This window comes from Penicillium rubens (assembly GCF_028828025.1).
Source record: "Penicillium rubens strain IBT 27055 chromosome Unknown utg000003l_segment0_segment0, whole genome shotgun sequence".
Lineage (NCBI taxonomy): Eukaryota > Fungi > Ascomycota > Eurotiomycetes > Eurotiales > Aspergillaceae > Penicillium > Penicillium rubens.
The window spans coordinates 1173424-1199792 of record NW_026890601.1 but is presented as its reverse complement, the minus strand read 5'-3'; the positions used below and the strand labels follow the sequence as shown (position 1 = coordinate 1199792).

General features: G+C 48.2%; 10 protein-coding genes across 10 annotated transcripts; 6 read left to right on the top strand and 4 right to left on the bottom strand.

Moving 5' to 3' along the window:
* Positions 1-446: 446 nt before the first annotated feature.
* N7525_006651 (ankyrin repeat domain-containing protein) lies at positions 447-4651 on the bottom strand (the record flags this gene model as incomplete). Its single annotated transcript, XM_061213796.1, has 4 exons — positions 447-3358; positions 3413-4031; positions 4096-4521; positions 4586-4651. The coding sequence occupies 4 exons, from the start codon at positions 4649-4651 to the stop codon at positions 447-449; spliced, it is 4023 nt and encodes a 1340-aa protein (XP_061068227.1).
* A 1085-nt stretch (positions 4652-5736) lies between these two features.
* On the top strand, positions 5737-6325 carry cyn1 (putative cyanate hydratase; the record flags this gene model as incomplete). Its single annotated transcript, XM_002568837.2, has 3 exons — positions 5737-5760; positions 5813-6252; positions 6304-6325. 3 exons carry the CDS (start codon positions 5737-5739, stop codon positions 6323-6325), a joined length of 486 nt encoding a protein of 161 aa, XP_002568883.2.
* A 1283-nt stretch (positions 6326-7608) lies between these two features.
* N7525_006649 (putative C2H2 finger domain protein) lies at positions 7609-9401 on the top strand (the record flags this gene model as incomplete). The annotated part of the gene is made up of 3 exons (XM_061213795.1): positions 7609-7857; positions 7930-8645; positions 8714-9401. 3 exons carry the CDS (start codon positions 7609-7611, stop codon positions 9399-9401), a joined length of 1653 nt encoding a protein of 550 aa, XP_061068226.1.
* Positions 9402-10032: 631 nt separating this feature from the next.
* N7525_006648 (uncharacterized protein) lies at positions 10033-10386 on the bottom strand (the record flags this gene model as incomplete). The annotated part of the gene is made up of 3 exons (XM_002568839.1): positions 10033-10078; positions 10134-10195; positions 10249-10386. 3 exons carry the CDS (start codon positions 10384-10386, stop codon positions 10033-10035), a joined length of 246 nt encoding a protein of 81 aa, XP_002568885.1.
* A 615-nt stretch (positions 10387-11001) lies between these two features.
* Positions 11002-11655, top strand: N7525_006647 (uncharacterized protein; the record flags this gene model as incomplete). Its single annotated transcript, XM_002568840.1, has 1 exon — positions 11002-11655. The coding sequence occupies one exon, from the start codon at positions 11002-11004 to the stop codon at positions 11653-11655; it is 654 nt and encodes a 217-aa protein (XP_002568886.1).
* A 1757-nt stretch (positions 11656-13412) lies between these two features.
* N7525_006646 (uncharacterized protein) lies at positions 13413-14334 on the top strand (the record flags this gene model as incomplete). The annotated part of the gene is made up of 4 exons (XM_061213794.1): positions 13413-13856; positions 13916-13957; positions 14015-14219; positions 14282-14334. The coding sequence occupies 4 exons, from the start codon at positions 13413-13415 to the stop codon at positions 14332-14334; spliced, it is 744 nt and encodes a 247-aa protein (XP_061068225.1).
* Positions 14335-16328: 1994 nt separating this feature from the next.
* On the bottom strand, positions 16329-17299 carry N7525_006645 (uncharacterized protein; the record flags this gene model as incomplete). Its single annotated transcript, XM_002568842.1, has 4 exons — positions 16329-16798; positions 16893-16899; positions 16958-17119; positions 17201-17299. The coding sequence occupies 4 exons, from the start codon at positions 17297-17299 to the stop codon at positions 16329-16331; spliced, it is 738 nt and encodes a 245-aa protein (XP_002568888.1).
* Positions 17300-17791: 492 nt separating this feature from the next.
* N7525_006644 (DNA-directed DNA polymerase delta POL3) lies at positions 17792-21208 on the bottom strand (the record flags this gene model as incomplete). Its single annotated transcript, XM_002568843.2, has 3 exons — positions 17792-18536; positions 18589-20768; positions 20819-21208. The coding sequence occupies 3 exons, from the start codon at positions 21206-21208 to the stop codon at positions 17792-17794; spliced, it is 3315 nt and encodes a 1104-aa protein (XP_002568889.2).
* A 950-nt stretch (positions 21209-22158) lies between these two features.
* Positions 22159-24507, top strand: N7525_006643 (putative protein kinase; the record flags this gene model as incomplete). Its single annotated transcript, XM_002568844.1, has 1 exon — positions 22159-24507. The coding sequence occupies one exon, from the start codon at positions 22159-22161 to the stop codon at positions 24505-24507; it is 2349 nt and encodes a 782-aa protein (XP_002568890.1).
* Positions 24508-24798: 291 nt separating this feature from the next.
* Positions 24799-26293, top strand: N7525_006642 (acyl-CoA dehydrogenase family protein; the record flags this gene model as incomplete). Its single annotated transcript, XM_002568845.1, has 4 exons — positions 24799-25291; positions 25365-25592; positions 25647-25736; positions 25788-26293. The coding sequence occupies 4 exons, from the start codon at positions 24799-24801 to the stop codon at positions 26291-26293; spliced, it is 1317 nt and encodes a 438-aa protein (XP_002568891.1).
* Positions 26294-26369: the final 76 nt, after the last annotated feature.

The window sequence follows — 26369 nt, the reverse complement described above, 5'->3', positions numbered from 1 at the left end:
TATAATAACCTGTATATTTTACAATACAGCTATAGGACCGCAAAGGATGTATTTTACACGAAGTATCATACACACACATCTTGGAGTGACGATAGTGATGGATTCTGGCAATGCAACATTTACCATAATTTAAGTGAACAAAGAGCTTCCTCTGGATTCTGTTCAACAGTTGTATAGCCACCCAATACGCTACTCCCAATATGGCTATTCCGGTATATAAAGAGATGTTCAAAAATGCTGAACGGTAATAATGCTACAGTATAACTTAAGAACAACAGTTACCCACTCAGTCAGCACACGGCAGCTCCTGGAAGTAAACCATAATTTACTACGAGGGTACGTAATATCTTCCCAGGCATATGCAAGGTCCTCAGGAAAATACGGAAGTATAACTATGTAACAGCGAAATGATCGTAAAAAGATGGTCAACAAGTAGCTGTGATGTATCAAACAGTTGCTCCATGAGATTGGAGTAACCCCGCCACCTCAACTTTATGCTGTCCCAGAGGTTCTTCATATAAGTCGAGCCACAACAGATCTTCCTTTGAGACGGCCGCCTCTGCAGCCTGCAAAGCGTTGTTAAAAGGCACGCCTACTAACCTAAGATTCACCTCCCCTCCAGCCTCTATCAAAAGCTCAGCACAATCTTTTCGACCGATGGCACAGGCGGCAGCGAGCGCACTTCCATATTTTCCATTTGGAAGGCGTTGATTAACATCTGCTTTGGCCCCGATAAGATATCTGATAGCCTCAAGATTACCCATCGCTGCTGCTGCTGCGAGGGCGCTGCCGAAATATCCAATTTGCAGTGGCATGTTCACGTCCATCCCGGCTTCCTGTACCAGGTACTTGACAACATCAACCGCTTCCGTTGATGCTGCTGCGAGAACACTGCCATAGTATCCACTTAAAAGTGGCATGGTGACATCAGCGCCTGCTTCCTGCACCAGGAACTTGACAATCCCAATTTCTCCGCTCTGGGCTGCAGCTGCGAGGGCACTGCCGTAGTCTCCACTTGTAAGTTGCTGGTTAACATCAGCCCCTGCTTCCTGCACGAGGAACTTGACAATCTCGATGTCTCGAATTGATGCCGCTGCAAGAGCACTACCATACTCTCCAGTCGGAAGTAGTACATTGACATCAGCTCCACATTCCTGCACTAGAAACTTGACATGTTCAAGGTCTGCCCACCGGGCTGCAGCTGCGAGGGCACTGCCACATTCTCCACATTGAAGTAGCATGTTTACATCAGCCCCTCCGTTCTGAACTAGGAATTTGACAATCTCAATGTTTCCCGCTGCAGCTGCGAGAGCACTACCATATGCTCCACTTTGAAGCAGAGCGTTGACATCAGCCCCTGCTTCCTGCACTAGGAACTTGACAATCCCAACGTCTCTCTTTGCTGCTACTGCGAGGGCACTGCCATAAAGTCCACTTGGAAGTTGCACGTTGAGATCAGCCCCTGCTTCATGTACTAGGAACTTGACCACATCTATTCGGCCCGCATATGTTGCTGTTTCGAGGGCAGTGTTGAATGCGTCAAATCCTGGATGCGTAGGCGCAAATGGCATGTTAACATCAGCCCCTGCTTCTTGGACCAGGTATTTGATAACCTCAATCTGTCCCCAAAATGCTGCTGTTGCGAGGGCACTACCAAATTGCCCCAGTGGCACTGACCGTGGCAGTAGTTGCATGTTGACATTAGCCCCTGCTTCCGTAACCAGGAATTTGACAATTTCGAGGTGTCCCATTCTAGCTGCTGCTGCTAGGGCGCTGCCATACTCGGAACCTGGAAGTTGCAAATCCACTTCCGAACCCCTTTCCACTAGGTTCTTGCATATAGGCTTGGAACCAGCCGCAGCGGCGATTGCGAGGAGGCTGTGGCATCGCTCATTCACAAGTGAGAGTGGGATCTCTGTGCCTTCCCACCAGTCCCACAGAATGGTATCGAACGAGAAGTAACACATTGCGAGGACGGCGAAGTTTTCTGGGCTAATATCCCTCACTGACCCTGACCATGTTCCTTGAAACACAGATGTTGGCGGCGCGTATCCATCCTCTACAAAGATCTGACGATACCATCTCCGATATTGTAAACTGCTATCTTCAGGGGACCCGAGGAAAGTCTTCAAGAGTGGCGCTAGCAAGATCTGCTCTGCACCGCGTACCCCTTGGACATGCCGAGCCCAATGATGCCTTGTGTACCTCTGAAATGGATGACTGAGATTGAAGAAGTTGTCGGACTCCTTGGGCCGATATGATGGGCCCCACGCAAAGTCAGGGTCTTTCTCGAAGGTGTCGTTGAGGACCAGCAGCGAAACCCTGGCAGCGTGAAATTGTGCCCATTCAATGGTCCATTTCACTTTTTTTTCGAGGTACTCGCGGACCGATAGATGCGCAAACCGCCACACATTCAACTGAGAGTCAATGACAAGGAGATTCTTACAAAGTGAGAGCAAGCCTTGCTCGTCAATTTCTTCGTCCAACAACAAGGGCAGGTCTCCCGTTGGGTCCACACGAATAGCGTATAGGAGCTCATCGCTGGTCATTGGCTTGCATGCAGACATTGCCCATAAAAGGGCGCGTTTCGTGAGGGACTGGTCCGGCTCCTCCAATTTTCCAATCTCGCTCCAGACCTCGTTATATGCTTCCTGGAGGCCATCTGGAAGAGTGTCAAGGCGTTTCCAGATACTTTCTTCAGTTTTACATGGGCGAATCTGGTGGATCTGCAGCGCCGCCCACTGGAACATTCCCTGACAACGCTCAAGTAGTTTATCCACGATATTGGTCTTCAAGCGTCTAATACACGCGGTTGTCTTTGCGAGCTTTTCCAGTTCTTTTTCCAGGAAATTCTGGATGTCGGTTTGATTGTTGCTTGCTTGAATACTTACGCTGATACTCCCTTCCAATTGGCTTTGGATGTCTGGATCAGGCCGGCTTGAGATAAATACCTTGACGGTATTCTTAGACTCTCGTAGGAAAAGTCTCAGTGCATCAATCAATTCTTCGCGCGATTCCGGGCCGCATTCATCCAAGGCATCAAGAACTAGCGTAGTCTTTGAGTAGAGATTCAAGGACTCCAAGACCTGCTTCTTGCATGCGCCAGGTCTGAGGGTTGACCCGGCCTCTTGAGATTTCTGGCATATCTCTTTAAGCTGCGTTTGAATAGATTCGGGGTTGCTTGCGGATGTTGAAAGCTGGCGCACATAGCTTTGAAAAATAGACTGTGGCTGCCCGCGAGTTGCTTCGGTCTTGTCACAGTAGAAGAATGCGAAGCCCTCATCCTTTGGGAGGTCATTGAGCATCCCCTGAACGAGGTCGATGACCCTCGATGTGAGGTATGTCTTGCCAGTACCAGCTAGCCGAGGTTAGAACAACAGCGAGGGAGAACAAGACATAACTGACAACTTACGAGAACCTTGAAGCCAGAAAATACCGGATGAATTGGCTTTCTCCCAGTCCCGGAATCTCTCATCTTGCAGCAGCCACTCACCCGTTCCGGGCGTTCTTTTCTCTTTCACGTTATAGTGATGCTCGCCAAACTTTATCGGCGAAATCCATTCCAGCAACCTGGTACGATTGTATTTGCTCATCTGTCCAAGAAGACTGTGGACGTTCTCGTCCACACGGGACAATGGAGCGTTTAACCGATCTAGCATTCCAATCATTCGATCATCAGCCTGCGCACTGCGTCTACTCTCGCATGCCTGGACATCGCGGAGAAGCTCGTCTTCTTGTTCGGCAAGGGCTGACAGTCCACCAGAAACATGGCCTGTATTCAAAACTGCCTTAAGTGTCCGTCTAGCTGTATCCGTGGAGAAAAGATCTGCTGAATCCGCCAAAAGTTCCAATGAGGTACTGTAGATCTTCACCAGAGCATCCTGGAGATTCTTTGACAGCTTTTCCTCGGGTGTGCGGGAGGTATCTGTCAGGTAGACCTGCTCGTACACCTGGCCGCGACTGGCAATGCGAACGACCTTCTCGGTAGTCACAAGCAACGCCGCCATCTGTTCATCGTCGATGACGGGGATCTGAAATTTACTATGAGCTTAACGCTTGGGACGGATTTAGAGCAAATTTCAAAAGCACACTCACCTGCATGACAGATTTAAGGACTGTCCAAGGGACACTAGCCTGGGGTGGCGCGAATAGTACGGCAATATCACCAGCCTTCTCCAGCCAACCGATGATCTTTGTTGTATAGTTTCGAAGGACAAAGTCATGATCTCCAACGGATACACGCCAGAACTTTTGTTCGCACTGTTCCTGCTTCTTGTTGACCTCGCCCACTAGATCATAAATACTAGCTTCAACAGATCCGGAACTTAGCTGACCAAAGCCCATACACTTCAGCTTCTCCTGCCTGGTCTCAGGCAGCTGTTTGAGAGCATCCCGCCATAGGTCCCTTGCAGGAAGTTCCGACTGCGTAGTGAGTGACTTCCCGACAGGCTCTACCAAGGTACCTTGGTCTCCGGAGCCTGCGGCAGATGAGCCTCCCCCATTATCCGTATTGGGCTCGGTCTTCAAACAGGACGGCGTTAGGATCGTTGAAGAAAAATGGAGCAACTCCATTTATGTCACTCACGGGAACTGCTTGAGCAGCTTGTCGGCGTCTGTGGCCGGAAAGCTTGGTCTTGATCCGCCCTAGCATCTCTCAATAGGCAAAAAAGTTAGACTTACGTACTTGCGGTCGATTCTTTATAGCAGAATGAGCGTCGCAGTAATTGAACCTGTCAGCTATTCCTCAAAGTAGAGAAAAAAGAATGGCGGAAATTATTTCTACGCGAAAGGCACCAAAGACGCTACTAATGCACGGCGAATGTACTCGTTCTCCATTTGGAAGGAGCAAGACGAATTGGGATAGGCCAGGAAGGAAAGTAAGCGGACGGTCCTGCCAGATCGCCACAACTATCCGAAGATTCTACTTGGTCCTTGAAAAATTACGGTATCATTACGATGACTCATCTCTTGTTGTAAGCCCTGCATTACAATTACGGTTTTGCCGAAAGTTGAAGACTCGGATGATCAATCTTTATCGAAATTCAAAGATTGTTTTGTGAGGTTCTGAAGTTCGACCGAGGTTTCCTGCAAAGCATGTGCGTGGTAAAGTGTAATTCGAAAGGTTTTGCCTATTTTCCTATACTTCGATATCAACCAGGCAAGTGGGGCTAGAGTATGCTCTTATTGGCTACTGGCAGATCCCAGTGGCTTCCAAAAGGGGTTTAAGTTGGTGGATCTGGGCGATCATCTTCTACGCAATTGTGATTCCGAGCCCTGGAGGTGCATTGGCATCTGCGAGAGTTGACCTTGATGCCTATTCACTTGCACTTCACACAAGGAGTCTGCTTTGCGGTGGTTACTAGTATTGTATATAATAGTTGTTCTTCAGCCGTGGCCCAAAGTACGCCACATGATTTCCATGCCGATTCACGGAATGGCCTAAGGCCTAAATTTATGCTTAACTATATTTAGCTCCAATACTTCCAAATGTATGAAAATGTAGACTGAAAGTGTCCGATTCATGACATAGGATTAATGGAATTACATACAGTTTGGCATTCAAATTGTGGGAAACCTTGGAATACATCAATGATTCATAGATATTGCATCAAGGCTGCTTCCCCGCAGTACAACCTCTCAGCGTACCTGACATTTTGTCTTCCACAAACAACCAACAATCATTGCCGCAAAAACTTCATTCTTCGGCAATTGAAGATAATCTACCCACATCAGTCCATGATGTCTCTCGCAACTCTGGATGTGAGAATGCCCTTAGGATTGTCAACCCGCAGCCCCGCTGACCTCGTCTCAGACCACAGAACACCCCAATCTCCCTACTGTCTCCACAACGCTCTTCAAAGCCAAAGCAGCTCGCAAGCTGAGCTTCGAGAAAATCGGCGAGCATATCGGTCGCAATGAAGTAGCTGCAGCTGCCATATTCTACGGCCAGGCCAAGCCTTCGCGCGAAGACATTGAGAAGTTGGCCGATCTGCTTCACATCCCCCAGCAACCCTTGGAGGAACAACTCAACGGCTTCCCCGATCGCGGTCGCTCGGTCGAGATGCCGCCCAAGGAGCCCCTTATCTACCGACTGTATGAGATCGTGCAGAACTATGGCTATGCCTACAAGGCGGTTCTCAACGAGAAGTTCGGAGATGGGATTATGAGTGCTATCTCGTTTTCGACAAAGGTTGAGAAGGAGACTGATGAGGACGGTAACAACTGGGCTGTTATCACTCTTCGTGGTAAATGGTAAGAGTGTCTTCTCTATGCCTGCTGAAGTTCCATCTGACAGCTGAATAGGTTGCCCTTCTCTCGATTCTAAGTCCAAGGATACCACCAGGAAGTAGCGGAGCTATTGTGTTGACATGGACTCCATGGCTCTATGGCTCTATTTTGAGCATCTTCTCAGCAGGTCAATCAATCAATCAACCCTTCAAGAGTTCCAGTTTCCGATACCATCAGTGATAGAAGTGTCCAAGACTAGAATGAAGATAGTCGCGCATTCGATCACAGTGGACTCTAGGTACATCTGGTCCACTAAGCAAATCCATTTATTAGAGCATACGTACAAGCGTGCGCCTAAAATTGTCTAGGAGACATCTGCTTGTACGCTCAAACTGCGTTTACATTAGGTCGAGAATTATGGCTCAAAAGGATGAAAGAGCGGTATAGGAAGAAGGAGAGAGACGTGACAAAATAAAATGTGAATGGCATCAAAAAAAAAATCCCCATTAATCCAGACCGTTCCTGGACCTCAGGACAGGACAGCAGCTACCAGAGTCCTCAGAGAGAAGCCTGGCACCTCTGTCCCCTCCTCCGGCCATTCCTTATGAGGGACCTCCACTAGATGGGGGTGCTACAACCCCCAGAAGCTTCCTGGGTTTGATAAGGTCCGAACCGGTAGTGGGCTAGGAGCTATTCCCCTAGGCCACTCGAGGGGGGCTGGTTAAAATACTGGTCTTTATCTTCTTTATATAGGACCAAACACTTAAAAGAGAAGTCACTTATGAACTTAGATATTTGGTTTACCTATCTTCCTAGTCTTAGTAGGGTATCAAATTTGGGATATAGTATCTAGATGAATTCTGCTTCCTACCTGTTAATTTATAAGAAAATCTGAATATTTGAAAGTGGTGGTTGGTAGCCACTTTGGCCCTTAGGTACATGCATATCAAGTCAAAAATGAGGCTACTCAGACACCCATTTTCGGAAGGAACGACGACGGTGAGGATTAACTGAACCCAAACAGCAAAGTCAGACGGTCGATCCCCGGCCTCGTCAAATAAAATTGAGGCCCTTTTTTGTTCGGTTTTCTACCTACTACCTAGCTTTGTCTAATGTATTATTGAATATCAAACGGTGGTCTCTCTTCCTTTATTGTGACATCCCATCCTTGAAAGAGGCCACCAGTTTGCCAGAGAGAAACTATTTTGTTTGCCCTTTCAGGCGTTTTCAACGACCTTCTTGTTTTCCCACTCTTGTCACTTTTCTGATATTCTCATTCTTTCACATTCCTTTGCCTTCTCCAACTATCTTGATATCCTATTTATCCTTCGTTGATACAGGTCATTCCATCGCCCTGACGGCTAATCAAGGTTCCTCGCAATGGCCGAAGAGCTGGAGCAGGTACTTTGTACCTTCCAGAGTTGCAGGCTTGGCTTCAATTCCGTCAGCGAGATGCAACACCATAAAGCCAATGCGGACAGACATTCTTACTGTATGAAATGTGACCTCGACTTCCCGTCTCAGCAGACCCTTCATCTGCACAAGATTATGAGCGACCGTCACTTTGCTTGTCCTGAATGCTGTCTTGAGGTCCGCAGCGAGGCCGGTCTGGAAGTTCATATGAGAAACGTGAGTCTTCATCATTCTTCTGATAACATCCACAAAAACAAAAAAACAGTACCAACTCCCCGTTTTCTCTAGAATCACCATGAAGGTCGCGAAGTCGCTTGCATGGGCTGTGGTTGCAAGTACAAGTCCGCTTCTGCAGTCATTAAACACATCGAAGACAAGGACTGCCCTGTCCTTACCCTGCCAGACAAAGCCCGCGACGGTGCCAACTATGACCTTCGCGGTGCAGCAAGTGTTCTGACCATGGGCAGGGATTCTCCTGGACCACAGTCCCCGCCCTCTGATACCTCCAGTGAGGACCCGGATACGGATGGTGGCGTTCTGCTGGATCTCTCAACACCCCGTATGGAAGGAAAGCGCCCTGCTCGCGATACCAATGATGCAACCATCCCTCATGATAACTGGCCCGACCTGGGCGCTCCAATTACACCAGTCAAAGAAAAAGCAGGAAGTAGCTCCACTGAATCGCCCGGGGGTGTCCTCCTCGACGATATTTTCGGTACCTCAATGCGTCATGATAATCCTTTCTCGTCTCCTCACGGAGCGCCTGAGCAGTCAAGCGAGGCAGGACCCTCTGGATCTTCTCTGATTGTCCAAGAAGCAGGCCCTTCTCACCATGCTGCTCCAGTTCGTTGCCGAGCAGCGGCTCACCGCAAGATCCAAGGTGTGAACCCCGATAGCTTCTGGAATCACGAGAAGCGGCGCTATTACTGCAACTGCGGTTCATCTTTCTTGTACATTACCACCTTTGAGTATCATCTCACGATGGAGGATGAAACAGTCAACGAGTAAGTGTCTACTCTTTCTGTTCGTTTATCCAGCGAAGCGACTCTCACTAACAATGGCTTTTTTATAGTTGCCCTCGATGCTTCAAACGGTTCAGAACCCTCGCCGCACTTGTCGCGCACATGGAGGCTCGATACTCTAAGTGCGCTTTCCGTGTTACCACTGGTCAAATTGAACAGGAACTCAACGAAGTTACTCGTGGCTTCGCCGATATCCCGCGGATGATCGGTGACGAAACGGAGCCGGGGGAGATCGCTTTCGATGTGAGTAGCCAGCCTGAGCACAATACTCCCGGGTCTTCGGATGAAGATGCCGCATCCTTGAGCGGAGATGATGTCTCTTCGAACGCAGTGGCCGTCTCTTCGAATGCAGATGACATTTCTTCGAATGCGGATGATGTTTCTTCGGATGCGGAGGCTGTAACTTCAACCGCGGGGCCCATTCCTTCTAACGCAGATGACGTCTCTTCGAATGCAGAGACTGTGTCCTCCAAAGCGGTGGCCGTGTCCTCCAATGCGGGGACGGTCTCTTCGAATGCAGATGACGTCTCTTCCAATGCGGGAACTGTATCTTCCAACGTGGGGCCCGTCTCCTCGAGTGCAGATAATGTTTCTTCAAATGCGGAGGCTGTATCTTCCGACGCAGGGGTCGTGTCTTCTAACGTGGAGGCCGTTTCCTCGAACGTGGAAGCACTGGTGGATGATTTGGAGGGACTTGTCTTTTCTGATAAGCACGAGGCAGATGAGGAAGAACTTTGAGGACGAGTATCGAGACTGAGATTAGGGGCGGTTTCTGAGAATGAACGTTTGAGGATGGTAGCTGTGAGTGAGCTTGGAGGGTGAGCTTCAAGATTATCTGCCATGGTTCTACGGATTGAAATTGATTCACATCAAGGAAGAACAGAAGGGAAATGTCTCCAGCTTTTCATATTTCCATAGCATAAATTGCATAAATCACCCTGATCAATTCCCACTATCTAGAGTAGAGCCAGTATGTCTGTTCCCATCAGACCGTGCAGCCTCTAAAATGCAACGAAAGCAGTCAACAGTGACAGTAGGGAAGGAGTAAGATCAAAATCAATATTGAATTTCAATCTGCCCAGCTAGAAAAAGAAACCGGATATGTAAAAGCCGAGTCCGGACTCCATATTCACGCGTTCACGCAGAGGCTCTGGCAAATAGCCCAGAACAAGAGTCATAATCGCTGAATAGGGATATGCGACATAGAAAGTAGGACGATAATGCCCCCCTCGAGCCCGGCCAATCCCCATCTGTCGATATTCCCCGTCCCAGGCCCTCGAAAAGCCAATCACCGGATGAAACAAATGCGCAAGACCGACGTAGAGCAAAGTATCGAAGAAATTGAGGGAATCCGACGACGTGATCGAAACTAGCAGCAATGCTCACAGCACTCGAAGCAGAGAAGACCGGCGCAACTAGATGGGTGTCAGATTGGTATGGCTGTTTGTGCTTCAGACGAATTTGACTTACAGGCCGCAGCAGATGTCGCTGGCGCCGCCACCACGCAGCTTCAGCATGTTCTCCTCGGAGTTCTAGGTATATTAGTAAGGGTTCCTTAGGGGGGTTTGTGTCTTGTATGGCGTACAGGCTGCTCAGTCACCATGCGGACGGTGGAGGGGGCCTCTGGGCTGGTGGGTTGATGGCTTTCGATGTTAGTTGTAGCATTCGATGTAGAGTTGGAAGTGGCCTCCTTGGAGAACCAGGAGAGAATGTTGGCAAACATTTTGATGGCTTGGGTGGGAGATGGAGAGAGATGAGTGGAAGTGGAGAGGTAGTGAAGTCAATGGTGGAAGTCAGTCCTGAAGTTTACCTAGGTATGATATCTGATTTGATACATAATGTAATTGTATAACCTCGATCTAGACACCAATAGGGTGCACATGTGGGATTGTCGACTCTGTCAATCATATATGAAGCTCAACTTAGATCCCTGTTTTCATCCGTACTAAGATATTTACCACTTAAGAGTCCATTAAGAATAATACTTCCAATATTAACAGATGTGGCGTGGCTATGGGTGTTCCATATAGATCGTAGTGAGATCCCACTGAAGCGTAGTGTGTACATGTAGTTGGTATCATGTTGAATAATCGCTTTTTTCCTTCTTTTGCAGTCAGAATGGAGGGATCTTTATGCTTCCAACATGATACTATTATGTTAAGCTTCAGATATATGTGCAATAGAGAAGTAAAGAATAAAGCAGACATGTAAAAGAGCCAACAAACATAAAACTCCCGATCAACCCAACCCTGCCAAGTATCCGCCAAGCCCAACCGCAAACCATAAATTTTCCTCCAACGTCACGCAATATCACCAACTCCAAATCAAAAGATCAACAATGGCATCCCCCTCAACCCCAGACCTAAACGCAACGCGCGAAGCAGACTACAAACGTTTCAAGAATTACGCAGCCTACACATTCCTAATCGGCGCGCCGATCCTAATCGCCCTCCCACCACGCAAACTCGACCCTCTCACCGTCCTAGTCCTCTGCTCCTTCGGCGCATCCGCAAACCACATCGTGCACGATCGCACAGGACGCAGCATAGTCGACCGTATTGACGCGCGCATTTCCCGCGTGCAGGGGACATTCTCTTCTCTGCCGAGCGAGCGCGCGCGGGAGATCCAAGAACGACTTCGGGCTGCGCGCGATGCGCAGCTCCGCCAGGCTGAGCATGAGCAGTTGCAGGCGAGGATTTTGTCGCTTTCGGATAAGCAGCGCAGGGATCCGGATCCTGGGTTGATGGAGGAGATTGAAAAACTTAAGGCGAGACAGGCGCAGGAAGAAGGGATCGTGCAGCGAGTTTGGATGGGTGGGGAGTCTGAGGGGTGGAAGGAGAGGAGGTTGAGGGAGGAACAGAAGGCTCTTAGTGAGGGGAAAGGGTACTGGGATTTGATTCAGGAGCATATTTGGGATGTTTGGACTTGGGGTGGGAAGGATGGGAAGGCTGGTGAGGGGGTTAAGGATGAGACTGTGGCTGAGAAGGATTGATTCCTCGCTGCTTGTGCTGGCTCTGCTTTTGCCTTGTACAGCGTCTGTCTCTCCCCTTGATGTATTATATTTTGCTCTGCTTTGCATTGGGATTAGGTGTTTGGTTGCGTTTTGAATTCCACCTGCCGGAAATTTTTCTATCTTACGAGGGTCTTAGGAACCATCATGACAAGCAGGTTTTGCCCGACAAAGAATGCAATATACCCGGACATATCTAGGGTTGAAGTGAGTGGAAGTACAACTTAAGAAACGTGAGGAATGGCGATCGAATCCTGGAAAGATCTAGCAAAAAGATGAAATAGATGTCACATGCACAAGTACTTGGCAAGAGAGTCATTTAGGAATTGTAGAATCCTGACGGAACCCAAAAGATGTTTACTTAAAGCCCCCAACCCTCAAGCAGCGGAGACCTGAGGCCGATTCCAAATCGGGTATAGCTTGCTACTGTACATGGTTTAGCGCGTATAATTCTAGTCTCTTATTGGCTTGGTCATACTTCCATATTTTGCCCAGGTGGAATGGAAGTCAAGCCCATAATTGCAGGGAAGTATATTATAATACCGTTGTTTCCTTGTATGACATCTTTCTTTAGTGGTTTCTTTATAATTACATGTGTGTTCTATGTACTTCTGATGTTACCGTCGAGATGTATAGTCACGATGACATTACCTATCTTCCGTATTAGGCATAGTTGACAAACTACACATCAAAGGCGTTGTTCATCGGAAGAAAGCAATTGTCTGCAGTACTCAGCAAAGGCAAAAGGATTTGAGTTTCTCGTTCCGGTGAAGTAACATTTGAAGTCTTTGTCTTTGGTTGACTCGGGGTATGCCCGTGATGCCCCAACAGGATGTTGCCAGCGACTCGATTGAGTGCTCCGACACAATCATTTACCCCCTATTCTCCGACAGCAGAATGAGTTAGGTTCAACAGGAATCACAAGATACTTGGAAGCTTTTCCTTTCGTTTGGATTCCACGGACGAGACATCATACTGACACTCAAATATACTTCCTATGCACATGCCCTCTACATCATGTCCAACCACAGGCCGATTCCATATTAGGTTCCGGATCTCTGATGAAAATGCCCCCAAGACCTCTGTTAAAATGGTCGAGCCAAAGCTGAAGATCTGAAGGTTCTTTGTCCGTCTCCCTTTACCGTTAACAATGGCCCATTGTTTGCTTTCCCTTCTCAGTCCGACACTGCTTTAGGCTCGACATATAACGGCCTGCCCCCCATATATCATGAGATCCAGTACGATGATATATCGACTTTCCCTTATTTAGACATTACCCTCTACGGATCCAAGGAATCCATGTCGGAAGCCAGCAACGTCCCTAGATTGGCTTAGTAGCGTATCCCCTTGTATTATAAACTGCCCCAGCCCACCCTCGGCTCCTCTTTTTTCTTTCCTTCTTCACCTCTCGGCCGAGGGTCATCTGCATATCAAAACCCTTCCTCATTCCACATATCAAAACCATCAAAAAGCAAACCACACCAAGTTACGAGGGTCAGGGAGTTGCCTTTAATCGTCGGACTTGGAGAGAGTTACCGGCCTCTTGAGGTGAAGTATCCCAGCTGAGGCAAAACCAATAGACTATAGACCAAAAACAAAAAAAAAAAAACCAAACCAAACCCAAATTCCACAAAAAATCCGCAAAGCCGACGCCAAGGGAAAGAAACAAGCCAAAAACAGAGGTGTTGCACTCTACTCACAAGTGGAAATCCGGCTTTTGGAAGTTCAATCGAATGACCATGCTTGCAAGAAGCTTTTACAAACAATCGGGCCACGGCCCTCGCAATGGCAATGGCAATGCCAATGCCAATTCCAATTTCAATTCCAATTTCAATTCCAATTCCAATTCCAATACATACACCAATACAAACAACCGGGGGAACAACCAGAACGGCAACCCCAATTACAAGGGGAAGAACTTCAACCCCAACTACAGGGGCAAAAACTTCAACCCTCACCATGCCAATATCGAACGGGCCAATGTCAACACCCCTTACAAAGTCAAGAAATTCAACCCTCGCAACGGCAACGGCCAGTGGTCCAACGGCAATGCCAATGCCAATGCCAACGGCAATTACAAGGGCAAGAACTACAATCCAAACTACAGGGGGAAGAACTTCAACCGACATGCCCACAATCCAAACATCGACATTGAGATGACTGAGGCGCCATCCGATGAGCCAGTAAGTACATTCACATCCACATCCATTTTGTAAAGACCAGTTGCTAACATTGAGTTCAGAATGACATCGAGATGCCGGACGCGCCACCTCTCCCTGATCCAGTGAGTTATCTCTGGGAAGCAGCAAATGGTCCGCAACATGCACTAACTTCTTTACAGAGAATCGAAGCCTTTGCCATGGGTGCTCTGGCAGTCAAAGAAATTGTTAGTCCCTCCCACTTCCAGCCCAATCCCCTTGCTTTCCATCAACCTGCTGTTATTCCTCCTCCTTTCTATCAGTCTTCTTTCGATCATCCTACTTTCCGTCGTCCCGCTTTTCGTCCGCCAACTTTCCATCCCCCAGCTGTCCATCCCAAGATCATCAGTTCGCCGAGGTTGCAAGGAAACGCTGATTGTAATTACTTTATCTAACTTCATCACAGGCAGAGACAATGCTCCGACTAGCTAGCGAATTGGACCCTGGCTACGTCCGCAATTGAGCAAGGAAGAAACGGGAGCAAAGAAAAATGAATCAGTTTACCGACCTCTGGACCAGCCCCAAGACCTCTGGGTTCCTCAAACCGGGTACAAACCGTCTGTGACGGGTGACTACCCCCAGAGCAGGGCACAGAAGACTCCATCGACAGACAACACACAACACGAATTTCATCTGGTCCTGGCGTCGACGGTACATGCAACAACTGTCCCGTCCACATGGAGGATCAGACCCAAGTCAGAGAAAAATCTCGATGGAGGAAAGAACCCTCAACTGAGCAAGGGAAAAGAAATCTGTCTACCGACCTCCGGACTAGCCCCAAGACCTCTGGGTTCCTCAAACCGGGTACGAACCGTCTGTGACGGGTGACAACCCCCCAGAGCAGGGCACAGAAGACTCCATCGACAGACAACACACACGCGCACACGCGCACACACGCACACACACACACAAACCTCATCTGGTCCTCGTTCGACGGTGCATGCAACAACTGCCCCGTCCACAGGGAGGACCAGATCCAAGACCGAGAAGAAGCTCGGTGGAGGAATCGGCAAATATGGAAAGGAGGGAAACAAAGGAACTTGTACCTAGAGGTGCAGTCCCGGCTATGGTTTTTACCGGCACCCAAAAAGGGTTTTGTCGGGTTTTCCCATGGCCCCGTCGGGGTGAAGATAACATCAAAATCAGCATCAACGCCAGAAGAAAAAAAAACCCCTCACCTTCACCTCACGGCTCGAATGGGGGGTCTTGCCATTTAATACCATCTGTTTTTGGGCGCTTTACATGTTTCATTTTCAGAATATTTATCTCTGTGAGCGATATACTTGGATATGAGACAATCTCTTCATGTACTGAACTTGGTTGGCTTGGGGGTCTCTCGCGATGCCATGGTCGTTGAGAGCCTCACAGCTATATGGGATACACCTGGATATGAGACAATTTTCATGTACTGAACTTGGTTGGCTTGAGAATCCCTCGCGATGCCATGGTCGTTGAGGGACTCGCGGCTTTCCAGATGGGAAATTCTTGGAGATATGTCATGTACTATCCTCGATCAAGGAGTTTCTCGCGATGCCATGGTCGTGGAGAGTTTCTTGGTCTTGGGAACACTTTAAATGTATAAAAAATATATATTCTCCACTTGGACTTCATTTTCCGTAGCTTGTATGTATCTTGGGCTAACTGTGAACTGGGGAACTACGAAGCTGAGGATCGATCCTTCGAGATACACGAAGTATGTAACGTAACGCTTATACATATATACGTTTTGGGCCTAGGAATTTTTAGATATCGTAGACCAATTGTAGCTTGCTCGAATAGGCGTATTGTACATAGGTTATAGTAATAAGTGTCTTTACAAGTCTTATATCTACATATGTAGGGAATTCATATAGGTTTATATTGGAATAAAACACAGCATTATTCCACTAGACCAACACAAAAACCAAGGTTAATGTATATAGCCTAATGACTATGAGACTTCCCTTAGTAGTCAAAGTACCTTAGTTCTGCTAGCGTTGTATGGTTTACTGAGAAAATATGTATAGGCACCTTGGTATGTTTGTTTTAGCAGATAGTCTTGTTAATTATCTTCTATGTATATGCCCTTCTCGGATATTTCCTCAGGTACCCTTTATATTCACAGATTTTCATCCTATTATTGGTGCTATAGCTAGAAGGCAAGTCGAATTAACTGACATTGATCTGCACATGTCATTGAATTTAATGCCAGAAGAGGCTACCTGCAGGTTGTGATTCCTTGATATAATCTCTACCTGGATAGGGTATCCAGGGATTAACGGGACAGTAAATAGTACCTGTCACCGAGTATATATAATTTCTAAGAATATTTTCAGTAAGAATTGTCCACTATCGTTCAATGCAAGCAACACTGCCTCTTCGAACTTTTAGTATCCGCCAATAAACGAAGCACAAGACGCGAAAGAAGTAAAATAAATCGAGCAACGGACCAGCATCGCTCACTTCAAATTCTTTTTTCTAAGGCGTTTTGCGTTGTTTCTTTTTCGGAGAATCTGCGCCGTTGTCCACTGGATCACCATCTCTCTTATGCCCATTCTCCAGCCTAAGCCGTTTGTTCCGAGGCCTGCTTGCAATGGATGATTCACCTTCATTCGACGCGAGACTTTCGCGCTTGCGTTTATCCGCCTTGGGGTTTTCTTTTTTCAAACGTTGCTCCTCTTTGATTTTCAGCCGTCGCTGGACCTCTGCTGAGATATCCTCTGTTCCAAGTGACGTTGACGTGAACTGTCCGTCTTGCTCGGTTCGTGGCTGGGGGCAAGAGTCACGATATCGTTTGGGGGCTCGCTTTTCGTCTGTGGGGTCTGGACGCGCTTTGTCATTGTCCCGAGAGATCCTGCGTCTTTTCTTGCGAGTATTGGCCTCTGTGTCAGTGGACTGTGTGGGGTTGGAGGAACTGGATGAACTGGAGGTTGAGGGTGTAGCGTTTCCTAGAGCTGTCATGTCAATCCCTGTCTGTATTGCTTGGTAAGGGCTGGGGTATGTTGCTCTCTTGATTCCGGGTAGGAGTTCGGTAGGACTTACTGCTCATCTAAACGAGGAACGGTCAGTGATGGGATCAGGCAAAGGGAGTCGAGCAGATTACTCACCATATGTTTCCTAGCTATCTTCAGCTGGTTCATCGCCAGTACTGTTTTGTTCACCATTGACGAAACGGTCTGGAAGCCATTGACCTCCGGCGCAATCTGCTCCTTCACCATGCTTAGCATTTCGAGATGAGAGCAGAGGACGGCCTCATGACGGGAGAAAATCTGGTCGCAAAGGAAAAGCCGGTCAGTCACAGTTCGCCTCAAAACGTCCATATTTTCAGTTCGCGCCTTGCGCAAACATACCTCCGACCAAGGGACTGTGTCCTTTGCATTTGGATTGCCCTTTGGAGTATCCTTTGGACTGTGGGAAGAGTCGACTTCATCCTCTACCGTAGGATTCATGACGGGCTTCGATTTGGGAAATGGTGAAACTGAAGATCGACAGATACTCCGCGCCAAGAGTTCGGCTTCGCAGATGACGCGCTTCCGGATTTAAGTCCAGAGACAAGTAGAAAAGACATATTAATTTACTTGGACATTTACTTTGTTGGTATCCAATTCGATTATTTCAGTTCGGGTCTATTGTCTATTGTCCCTATTGTTTGTCTTCTATGTATTCAAAGACCCTACCTATTATCGTATTTCCGGTCTATCTATAGTCTCACCAGATCTTGCTATCAACTTCAAGGGCTGATCCGAAAAACTTGGGAAAAGATGCAAAAAGAAGCGAGCCACTTGAAGGTGACCAGTCTTCTTGTTATTATTTCAATCTCATTGTACAGTATTTTCAAGCTCCAACGCCATCTAACCATGCTCATGACCAACCATACCACTAAAAAAGCCAAGTATTTAAGAAAACAAATAACTAAGTCATACAATGGAAAACTTCCCTCTTTACCAAGCACCAGCATCAAAGTCGAATCGGGACAGATCTTTCTGTGAATCTTCCACATCTTTCTTTGCCTTCATGCGCATGTAGAAAATCGGACAGTCGCGGGATGAGCAGATGACCTCACAGTGAAGACTACCCTGGCATCGCTGGCACTGAGTCCACAGGCGCCCGAATCGGACCTCTAGATCGGAGACCTTGGTGAGGGTTTTTGTGTAAAGTTCACCGAGACGGGGACGGCAGTTCGAGCAGACGGCACCCTCCATCTCGTCTTTGCTAGAAAGTGGTTTCTTGCACCCCATGCAGGTCTGGGTCTTCTTGGCGAACTTCATCAGTCCACCCAAGTTCGACGCCGCTTTGGTGATAGACCGTGTGTGCTCGCCAGTGAGCAACTGGCCCGCTTTCTTCTCGCCCAAGATGGGTTCGAAGATACGGTTGAGTGGGTTTGTAAGCTGGTTATCAAGGTAGTACTTAGTGTCGATGGGAATGTTGTTTTCCAGCACGAAGATGGGATCTTCTGCTCGTTCATAGCCCTTGGAATCAGTCGAACCCTTGATCATGACGTAGGCCACACGATCGCCAAGTGTTGGCGCAGAACCAGCGTCACGCTTGTGCATGCGCTCAGCAAGTTCGACGTGTGCCTGTTTGCCTGCATAGTCCTCTTTGCGTTTCGACAACGCTTTTGTGATGACCAGTTTTGACATATCGATCTTATTTTGGAGAAGATCTGAAATGGTGGCTTTGACGTAGCTAGATTTTATGTTAGTTCCTGATAGCTTGGTTTGAGGAATGATCAACTTACTCTTGTGCGCCATCAATATCTCGGTCGATAAGGATCTTGTTCAGCACGGTTTCAATGACATTTTGGACCATGAGGCAGTTATCGCGTCGGACTGTCTCAATACCCTTCGTGTCCATTTTGTCATGTTTGTTGGGGTTCGTCCAGTACAGTCCAGCATATCGCTTCTTGTTGATCAAAAGATAAGGGAAGTATACTTTCTCGAATTCAAGCTTGATGGGCTTGATGAACTTCGAAGAAACAAAGTCTGCTGCTTCTTCGCCTAGCTTCATTGCATCTGCCAGTTCAGTGACGCCGAATTTGACCATGACGGAATCGGTGTCACCGTAGATGACTTCAGCATCATGAGAGTAACCGTTGGCGATTGTGTAGCGTGCTTCTACCTCTTGCTTTGTCTTCTCAATCATCTGACGACCATAACTCGTCGTACTACTAGCAATGGGAAGACAAGGCAGTTTACCCACTGTGGCACCTGTCAGACCGTAGACACTGTTTGCGCTGACCTTCAAAGCGAGTTGACGACCGTTCAGCACTGCCTTTTTGAAAGAATCGGTCTCGGTAGCCAGCTCCTTCTTAGCACGCTTTCTTGCCGACAACAGCTCTTCCAGAATCTGGGACAAAAGGCCTTTGCGAACTTTCGTTGTGCAAAACATGTCTCCATTTGGAGTGACGATGTAATCCTCATCCTTCTTCAGGTTCAATTTCTCAACGCTACTCTTGTTGAGCAAGGTCGTGTAGCAGAGGTTGTGTGCTTGAATGATTGAGGGGTACAGAGACGCAAAATCGAGGGTTGCAACGGGCACGCCATAGTATCCTCGCTTCGGCTCGATGACAGTGGCACCTTCGTAATCCTGCTCGTCTTGGGGCTTGGAATTGGGAATAACGAGTTGCTGCTCTCGGGCTTTCCGGAACAGCTGACTGATAAACTTGACCTGTTGGCCTCGAGACAAGAGGAAATTGAACGGTACGCCCGTGACCCTTGCCATCTCTGTGTAGTTGACCAGACACATCAATTTGTCCATTAATCGTTGTGGCAGATATGCATCTTTCAGACAGTACACTGCGAGTCGTCGTCTCGAATCCGGAGTACCGTTGAACAGCTCAGTAATCATCGTGTGGTGGACGTCTTCCTTTTGCTCCTTCAAAAACTCGTAGGATACGGAATTAAGGGTGTAACTTCTCAACTGGTGATCTCTCTGAACCAATTGGAGAAGATCAAGTTGAATTCTGCCGTTGGTATTCGTCGCTTTCGTGTCTCGATTGCCCATTTGCTTGCTCGAGAAATTTGCATCCTTGGCCTCTGTCTTGAACCCCTTCAATCTGGTCCAATAAGGGAACCCAGTGCATTTCAAGTGCTTGGCGCGGTCAAGTAAGTATGGGAAATCGAAGTTGGCAATGTTGTATCCGATAATAACGTCAGGATCCACCTTTTCCACGAAATCGCGCCAGGCGTCGAGCATCTTCTCTTCCTTTTCAAATTCCAAAATTTGGGTATTGACGATCAAACTGCAGGTATCAAGGACAAATACGTTTCTGATGAATGGTTTCGTCTCTCCATATCGGGTAACAACGTTGGCGATCTGGATGACAGGGTCCATGTTAGGCTCCGGGAAGATACCTTTCCGTCCAGCACACTCGATATCAAAGGAGAGGACGCGAAGAGGTGCCATTTTAGCCCATTCACCATTTGGTGGATGAGCTATCATGTCACGATAGTCGACGGAAGCTTCGATCTGGCAGTTGGACAATCGTTGACTCTGTCCAAGAAGACGATATTTCCCGGCGATCGCCTCGACCCAAGCCATTCCAGCAAGCCCAGTGTCTATCATGAAGCGCAGAAGGTATTGAATATTGTCAAATGTGAGGATCCCATCTGCGCCGCTCCACATACCCTTGTAGTTCATGCTTCCACTACCAGTCTCTAATGCACTTCGCAATCGAGCGGCCATTTTTGGCTCAGTAACCGTAATCTTAATATAATAACTCTTTTGATTTCCCTGAAATCCGTAGATATTTTCGCGCATTGTGAGCTGCACAGACGAGATTGCAGTGAAGCTCTGGCCTAGCTTTTGCTCCAGGAAATGTTTGTAGGGGTCGCAATCCGCTTTGGTGAAGCTGACAGGAGCGGCGATGTAGAGGTAATGTTCAAAGCCAGTGACATGAAGGCACGCCGATTGTCCGGCCTACGAATCTTGTTAGATATGAAAACCCAGAGAATGGCAAATATATTTACCTCGGTGACACCGAAAAGCCGAATGGCAGGCTTTCCCATCAGGGTTGCTTCTTCCGCGTCAATCTGTTGGAAACAGATGTTTTCCTTGGCTGGGTCAAAGTCACCAAGAGGTGGGCGCTCCCATTGTTGGTCCTTCTCCGAGTTGTTCTCCTTCAAGTCGCCAATATCCTGCGTCAACTTCTCGAGTACCTCCTCCTCGAATTGACTTTTCTGCGGTTGGCTCGAGCCAATCTTTCGCCGAGACATCTGCGAAGATGGCGTAAATTGCACAGTTGTTTCATTGTCGAGTTTCCGCTTTTTGAGACCGCTGGGAGATTTCAAGATACTGTTGGAAGTATTCGCCGCGTCGCCTAGCACCCGCTTCTGGGGAGGGATAATAGCTTCAGGCATGACGATAACTCCCAGACTGAGGATCACGGAGTCTGAGTCAATTTCGTGGTGGAAACAATATGGGGTGAGAATAAACTTGTAAACTTGGGAAGGTGTTCAGCGGGCAACTCCTTGTGAAAGTCGCGCTGTCGCGACAACGACGTGACGTTAACGCGTGACGAGTCACGTGCGATAAGATAAGCTAAATTGAAACAAAGATTTGGAGTGATCTGATTGGCCAAATAGTAGAGGCAATCGGTCTAGATATTCCTTTTCTTTTTTTGCATAATATGTCTGATATGAGAGGTATGTGCTATGCAAAATATTTGTACTCACATGTATAGCTACATTGAGTGGATATGTATTTGTCCTTTCATCGTATATCCATCTCGAGTCCCGCCAAGTCCATGGGTGCGGAAACGGATGACTCGCCGCCCTCGGCTTGGCACTGAATGACTCTATCTCGAAGCCAAGTCTTTGTCTACTTCATCGTTGCCTGTATTTATGGATTTCCCTTGTACAGTCTCCGACTCTGTCCAAAAGACCTTCAATTCTTTCGCCAAGAACGGCAAGCCCCACGCCCTGCCAGAGACATTCTATTAGAACCCGATGGAAGCTTGGGATCACCGCCCCGCTACGATTCTGTGACATGTTTACATCTTTTTGATCTCAATCACAAGGTGGCATATCCATCCAAGGGATATCTGACACCTGTCCATTTTTGTTTTCTTTCAATCTTGAGTCATTGCCTTTGATCAAAGAGCGCCCGTCTTTTTATTGCGGGGCAACATCCAGCTCAAGTTTACGGAAGGCAGCAATCTTTATACCGACTTCTCGCCCTGGCTTCTTTCTCCTTCCTCTTCCTTTTCCCTCAAATCACCTGTGTGCTTCAGCCATTGCCAATGGCGCTGCCACAGCGCTGATCCGAGGTCGTCATTGCGTGTGCTGTTCGAACTGGAAAGTGTATCAATATGTCGTTGTTCCGACCAGCAGCAGAAATACCATCGGACTCAGATTCCGACTCGAGTTCAGAAGCAAGTCAAACCCAGGAATCTGCGTCATCAACCCCTCGACATGCTGCAAAGAATGGATCCCACAGCCCGAGGAAGGACAAGACCAAGCAAGCTCCGAAAGACTCGGGTTCTACAGATGCAGACTCTTCGATCTCCTTCGGCGATAGATCAACATTACCACAAGATCTGGCTGGTGTGAATGTTGATCAACATGCAAATGTCATGACAGCCGCCCTCTTGGAATTTTACTGCCAAAGTAGAGCAGCAGACATTCTCAATGCTCAACGTGGCTCGAATAAATCGTTCAGTCGACACAGCCCCGAGGCTCAGTATCTTGGCAAGAAACTATACAAATTTAAATCACAGTTTCTGTCGACTCATGGTATCTTGGCCGACGGTATTGACAAAGAGGAGATGGGGCCAAGTAGGCAGAGTTATCGGGATAATCTCGACTTGCTTAGTATATCTGCCCTCGAGGATATGAATTTCCATGAACCCAATGCACGGTCCCCGAAGATTGGCTCTGGCGAGGACCTCGCCTTAATTACAAAGCCTGCGATAAAGAGATCTAGTGTTGAAGACGTGGAGAGTCCCACTCTGTTCCGGCGGAATACCGAACCAAATCCATCGTTTCGGAAACAGCTTCCTCCTGCTAATAAGGTGGATTTTCTTCCAACTGTTCCCCGTGAGCCAATGAACTTCCCCAATCCCTCGATTCCCCTATTTGGCAGTTCGCCTGTAGGAGTTCCTCTTTTCAATTCTCCAACAGCCCCACCATACAATCAGCTCTCAAGATACTCCGTTGAATTCCAGGAACTCAAGATCTTGGGCCGCGGGTCGTTCGGCGAAGTATACCACGTCACAAACCACATCGACGGACAAGACTACGCCGTCAAGAAAATTCCACTTAGCCAAAGACGACTTGAGCAGCTGCAATTCGGAGGTCAAAATCAGCTCGAGGTTATCATGAAGGAAATTCGAACCCTCGCCCGCCTTGAACATACAAATATTGTTCGATACTATGGGGCATGGGTCGAGCAGGCTCATCACTCGCACCCGCCTCCAGCCGAATACCACCCTTCTCACGCGACATATGACAGATCGCAAAACAACTTGCCTTCTCCAGACACTCCAAACGAGTCAAGCATGGGGATTGTCTTTGGACATTCTGAAAGTTCAAATCCCGAGTCCCAGTCAAGCTCTCTTCCTGGAGATCATAGCTTCAGCGAGAGCATTCATCGCCGGGACAGCCACGCAACTACGTCATCTCACCATTCAAAGAAAAGCTCACGAAGAGGGTTGGATGAAGATGATGATGACATTGAATCCATTCCCCGTACCTTCGACGGGAACACCTCTGTTGGTCAAACATCCACTTTTGGGGATACCGACGACATCTTTACAGATGGTCTGAGCCAAGACCAGTCTAAACTTCAAGTTCAACGCCGTTGCCGGCCTGGGCAGCAACCCCCCGCGGTCATCCTTCACATCCAGATGTCACTTCATCCTATTTCGCTCGGCGCGTACCTGAACCCTCAAGCCGCTCCGAAGTATGATGAATGTACACTCGCTAGGCGCCATTGCTTCCACCTACTGCCCTCGATAAAGCTTGTGATGGACATTGTTTCGGGTGTTGAGTACCTCCACTCAAAGGGAATCGTGCATCGTGACTTGAAGCCTGCAAATATCTTCTTGTGTGCACCAGAGAACAGCACAGAAAACATATGCGTCGCGTGCAGCTCCGGCGAAGCTTCCCCCATCCAGTTCTGTCGTCCCCGTATCGGGGACTTTGGTCTCGTGGCAGATATCTCCCACATCAACGATGCCTCACAGGGCACTATGACACCATACCGAGAGGGACAAAATATACAGCGGGTAGTTGGAACTGAGTTCTATCGTCCCCCAGCCAATCTATCTCTGCCTCTAGATGACCGGAGCTCACCGGTGGATTACTTCGAATATAAGATCGACGAAAAGCTCGATGTTTACGCGCTTGGTGTCATTCTCTTCGAGACTGTTTATCGTTTGAACACAAAGATGGAGAGACAATTCGTCTTGAGTGATCTGACTCGTGGGTCAGGCCAGGACCCGTCCGAGTGCACCATTTTCCCTGCCGATTTCGCCGCCAAGATCGATTATGGTTCGATCGTGCTGGACGACGGAATCTCAGTCGCGGATTCTCTCATGACGTGTATTAAAAAAATGTTGGAGCCCAAATCGCAGCACAGGTGGAGCTGCCAGGATGTCAAGGCACATTTGCGAGCGATGAAGAAAGCTGTTCGCCGATTCGAGGAAACGCAGAAGTGACCTTGGAAGTGTCTGAAACAGAGACAATCAATGACCACGGATTTAATACCATATACCCAAATAACGATACAAATGCATACTCCCCTCTTATGAAGCACAAGATGAAAATCAGCATTCGGGCCTCGGCCAAGTAGCTCTCCCCACATTCTTCACAGGCGACCGAGCTTGGACTTCCCCGCATAAGACCACCCTGTACTTCCAATCACCAAATAATCAAATACAACCATATTACCATTTACTAGTTATCTACCCATCTTCCCATAAGACTACCTAGGTAAATACTACTTCATAATGGCCGACACTCTCCGCCCCGCAACAGCTCCATACAGTGAACCCCTTCTCCCGCAACTAGACGTCCGTAACCCATACTATACAGACCTGCACCACAACCTGCGCGCCACCGTGCGCGAATACGTCGACACATACATCTCCCCCTACGCCGCAGAGTGGGAAGAAGCAGGCCAAGTCCCCGAAGCCGTACGCCGGCGCCACTGCAAGCTGGGCTACAGCATTGTGCATCCCCTCACGAGCGAGGAGGACTCAGCCGGTATCTCTCTTCCTGGGAATGTGCCGCGCGAGAAGTGGGATACGTGGTGCTCGCTGATTGTATCGGACGAGCTCACGCGCGTTGGATATGTCGGTGTTATTTGGGGGCTTGGTGGTGGTAATGGGATTGGATGTCCTCCTGTTGCGCGTTTCGGTAATGCTGAGCAGAGGAAGAAGTGGCTTCCTGGTGTTGCGAGGGGGGATATTAGGTTCTGTTTGGGAATTACAGAGCCGGATGGTATGTGCTGCTTGCTTTTTGGTGGGAGTATATCTTCTGCAGACATGGTTCGCTAACTTCGCTTACTTTTCAGCCGGGTCTGATGTTGCTAATATCCAGACTACGGCTCAGCGGGATGGGAATCACTACGTTGTGAATGGGTCGAAGAAATGGATTACCAATGGCATCTGGGCTGACTATTGCACTGCTGCTGTTCGAACTGGCGGTCCTGGCAGGTCTGGTATTAGCTTGCTTGTTATCCCCTTGGCTACTGCCGGCGTGACTCGCAGACGTATGCATAACTCGGGCGTGAATGCCAGTGGTGGGTGCTTCTTTTTCAGACCATGTGAATACATCGCGAATTAACACAACTTAGGTTCAACCTTCATCGAGTTTGAAGATGTGCGCGTCCCTGTGGAGAACCTCGTCGGCCAAGAGAACAAGGGATTCCCTCTTATCATGTCGAGTGAGTCTTCTTAAGCCAACAGGTTTAATTAGCTGCTAATAATTTATCCAGACTTCAACCCAGAGCGCCTTGCGCTTGCCTGTGCATCCTTGCGACTCGCCCGAGTCTGTGCCGAAGACGCCTACAACTACGCTATCAAACGCGAGACGTTTGGATCTGCACTGATTGAAAAGCAGGCGATTCAGTCCAAGATCTTCAAATTTGGCCTCATGATCGAGCCAGCCTATGCGTTCATGGAACAGCTTGTGAATATCCTCGAGCTAACGAAAGATCGTCCTTCCGACGATGTCAACATTGGTGGCATGACTGCCTTGCTTAAAGTCATGTCCACCAGGGCTCTGGAGAAAAGTGTTCGAGAAGCGCAGCAGATTATGGGGGGTGCTGGCTATAACAAGGCTGGGAAAGGTGCTCGAATCGAGCAGATTAGTCGTGATGCTCGGGTTCATGTAGTTGGTGGCGGAAGTGAGGAGATTATGGCGGGATTGGCGCTGAGGGAGGAGACAAAGGCTATTCGCACTCGGCGAAAGGCGCTTGAGAAGAGGCAGTCCAAAGTATGAAAGAATATTGGGTTCCCCATAGGCATATATACATGTAGTTATGTGTGAGTCTACTAAATGATACTACTAGGTAGGA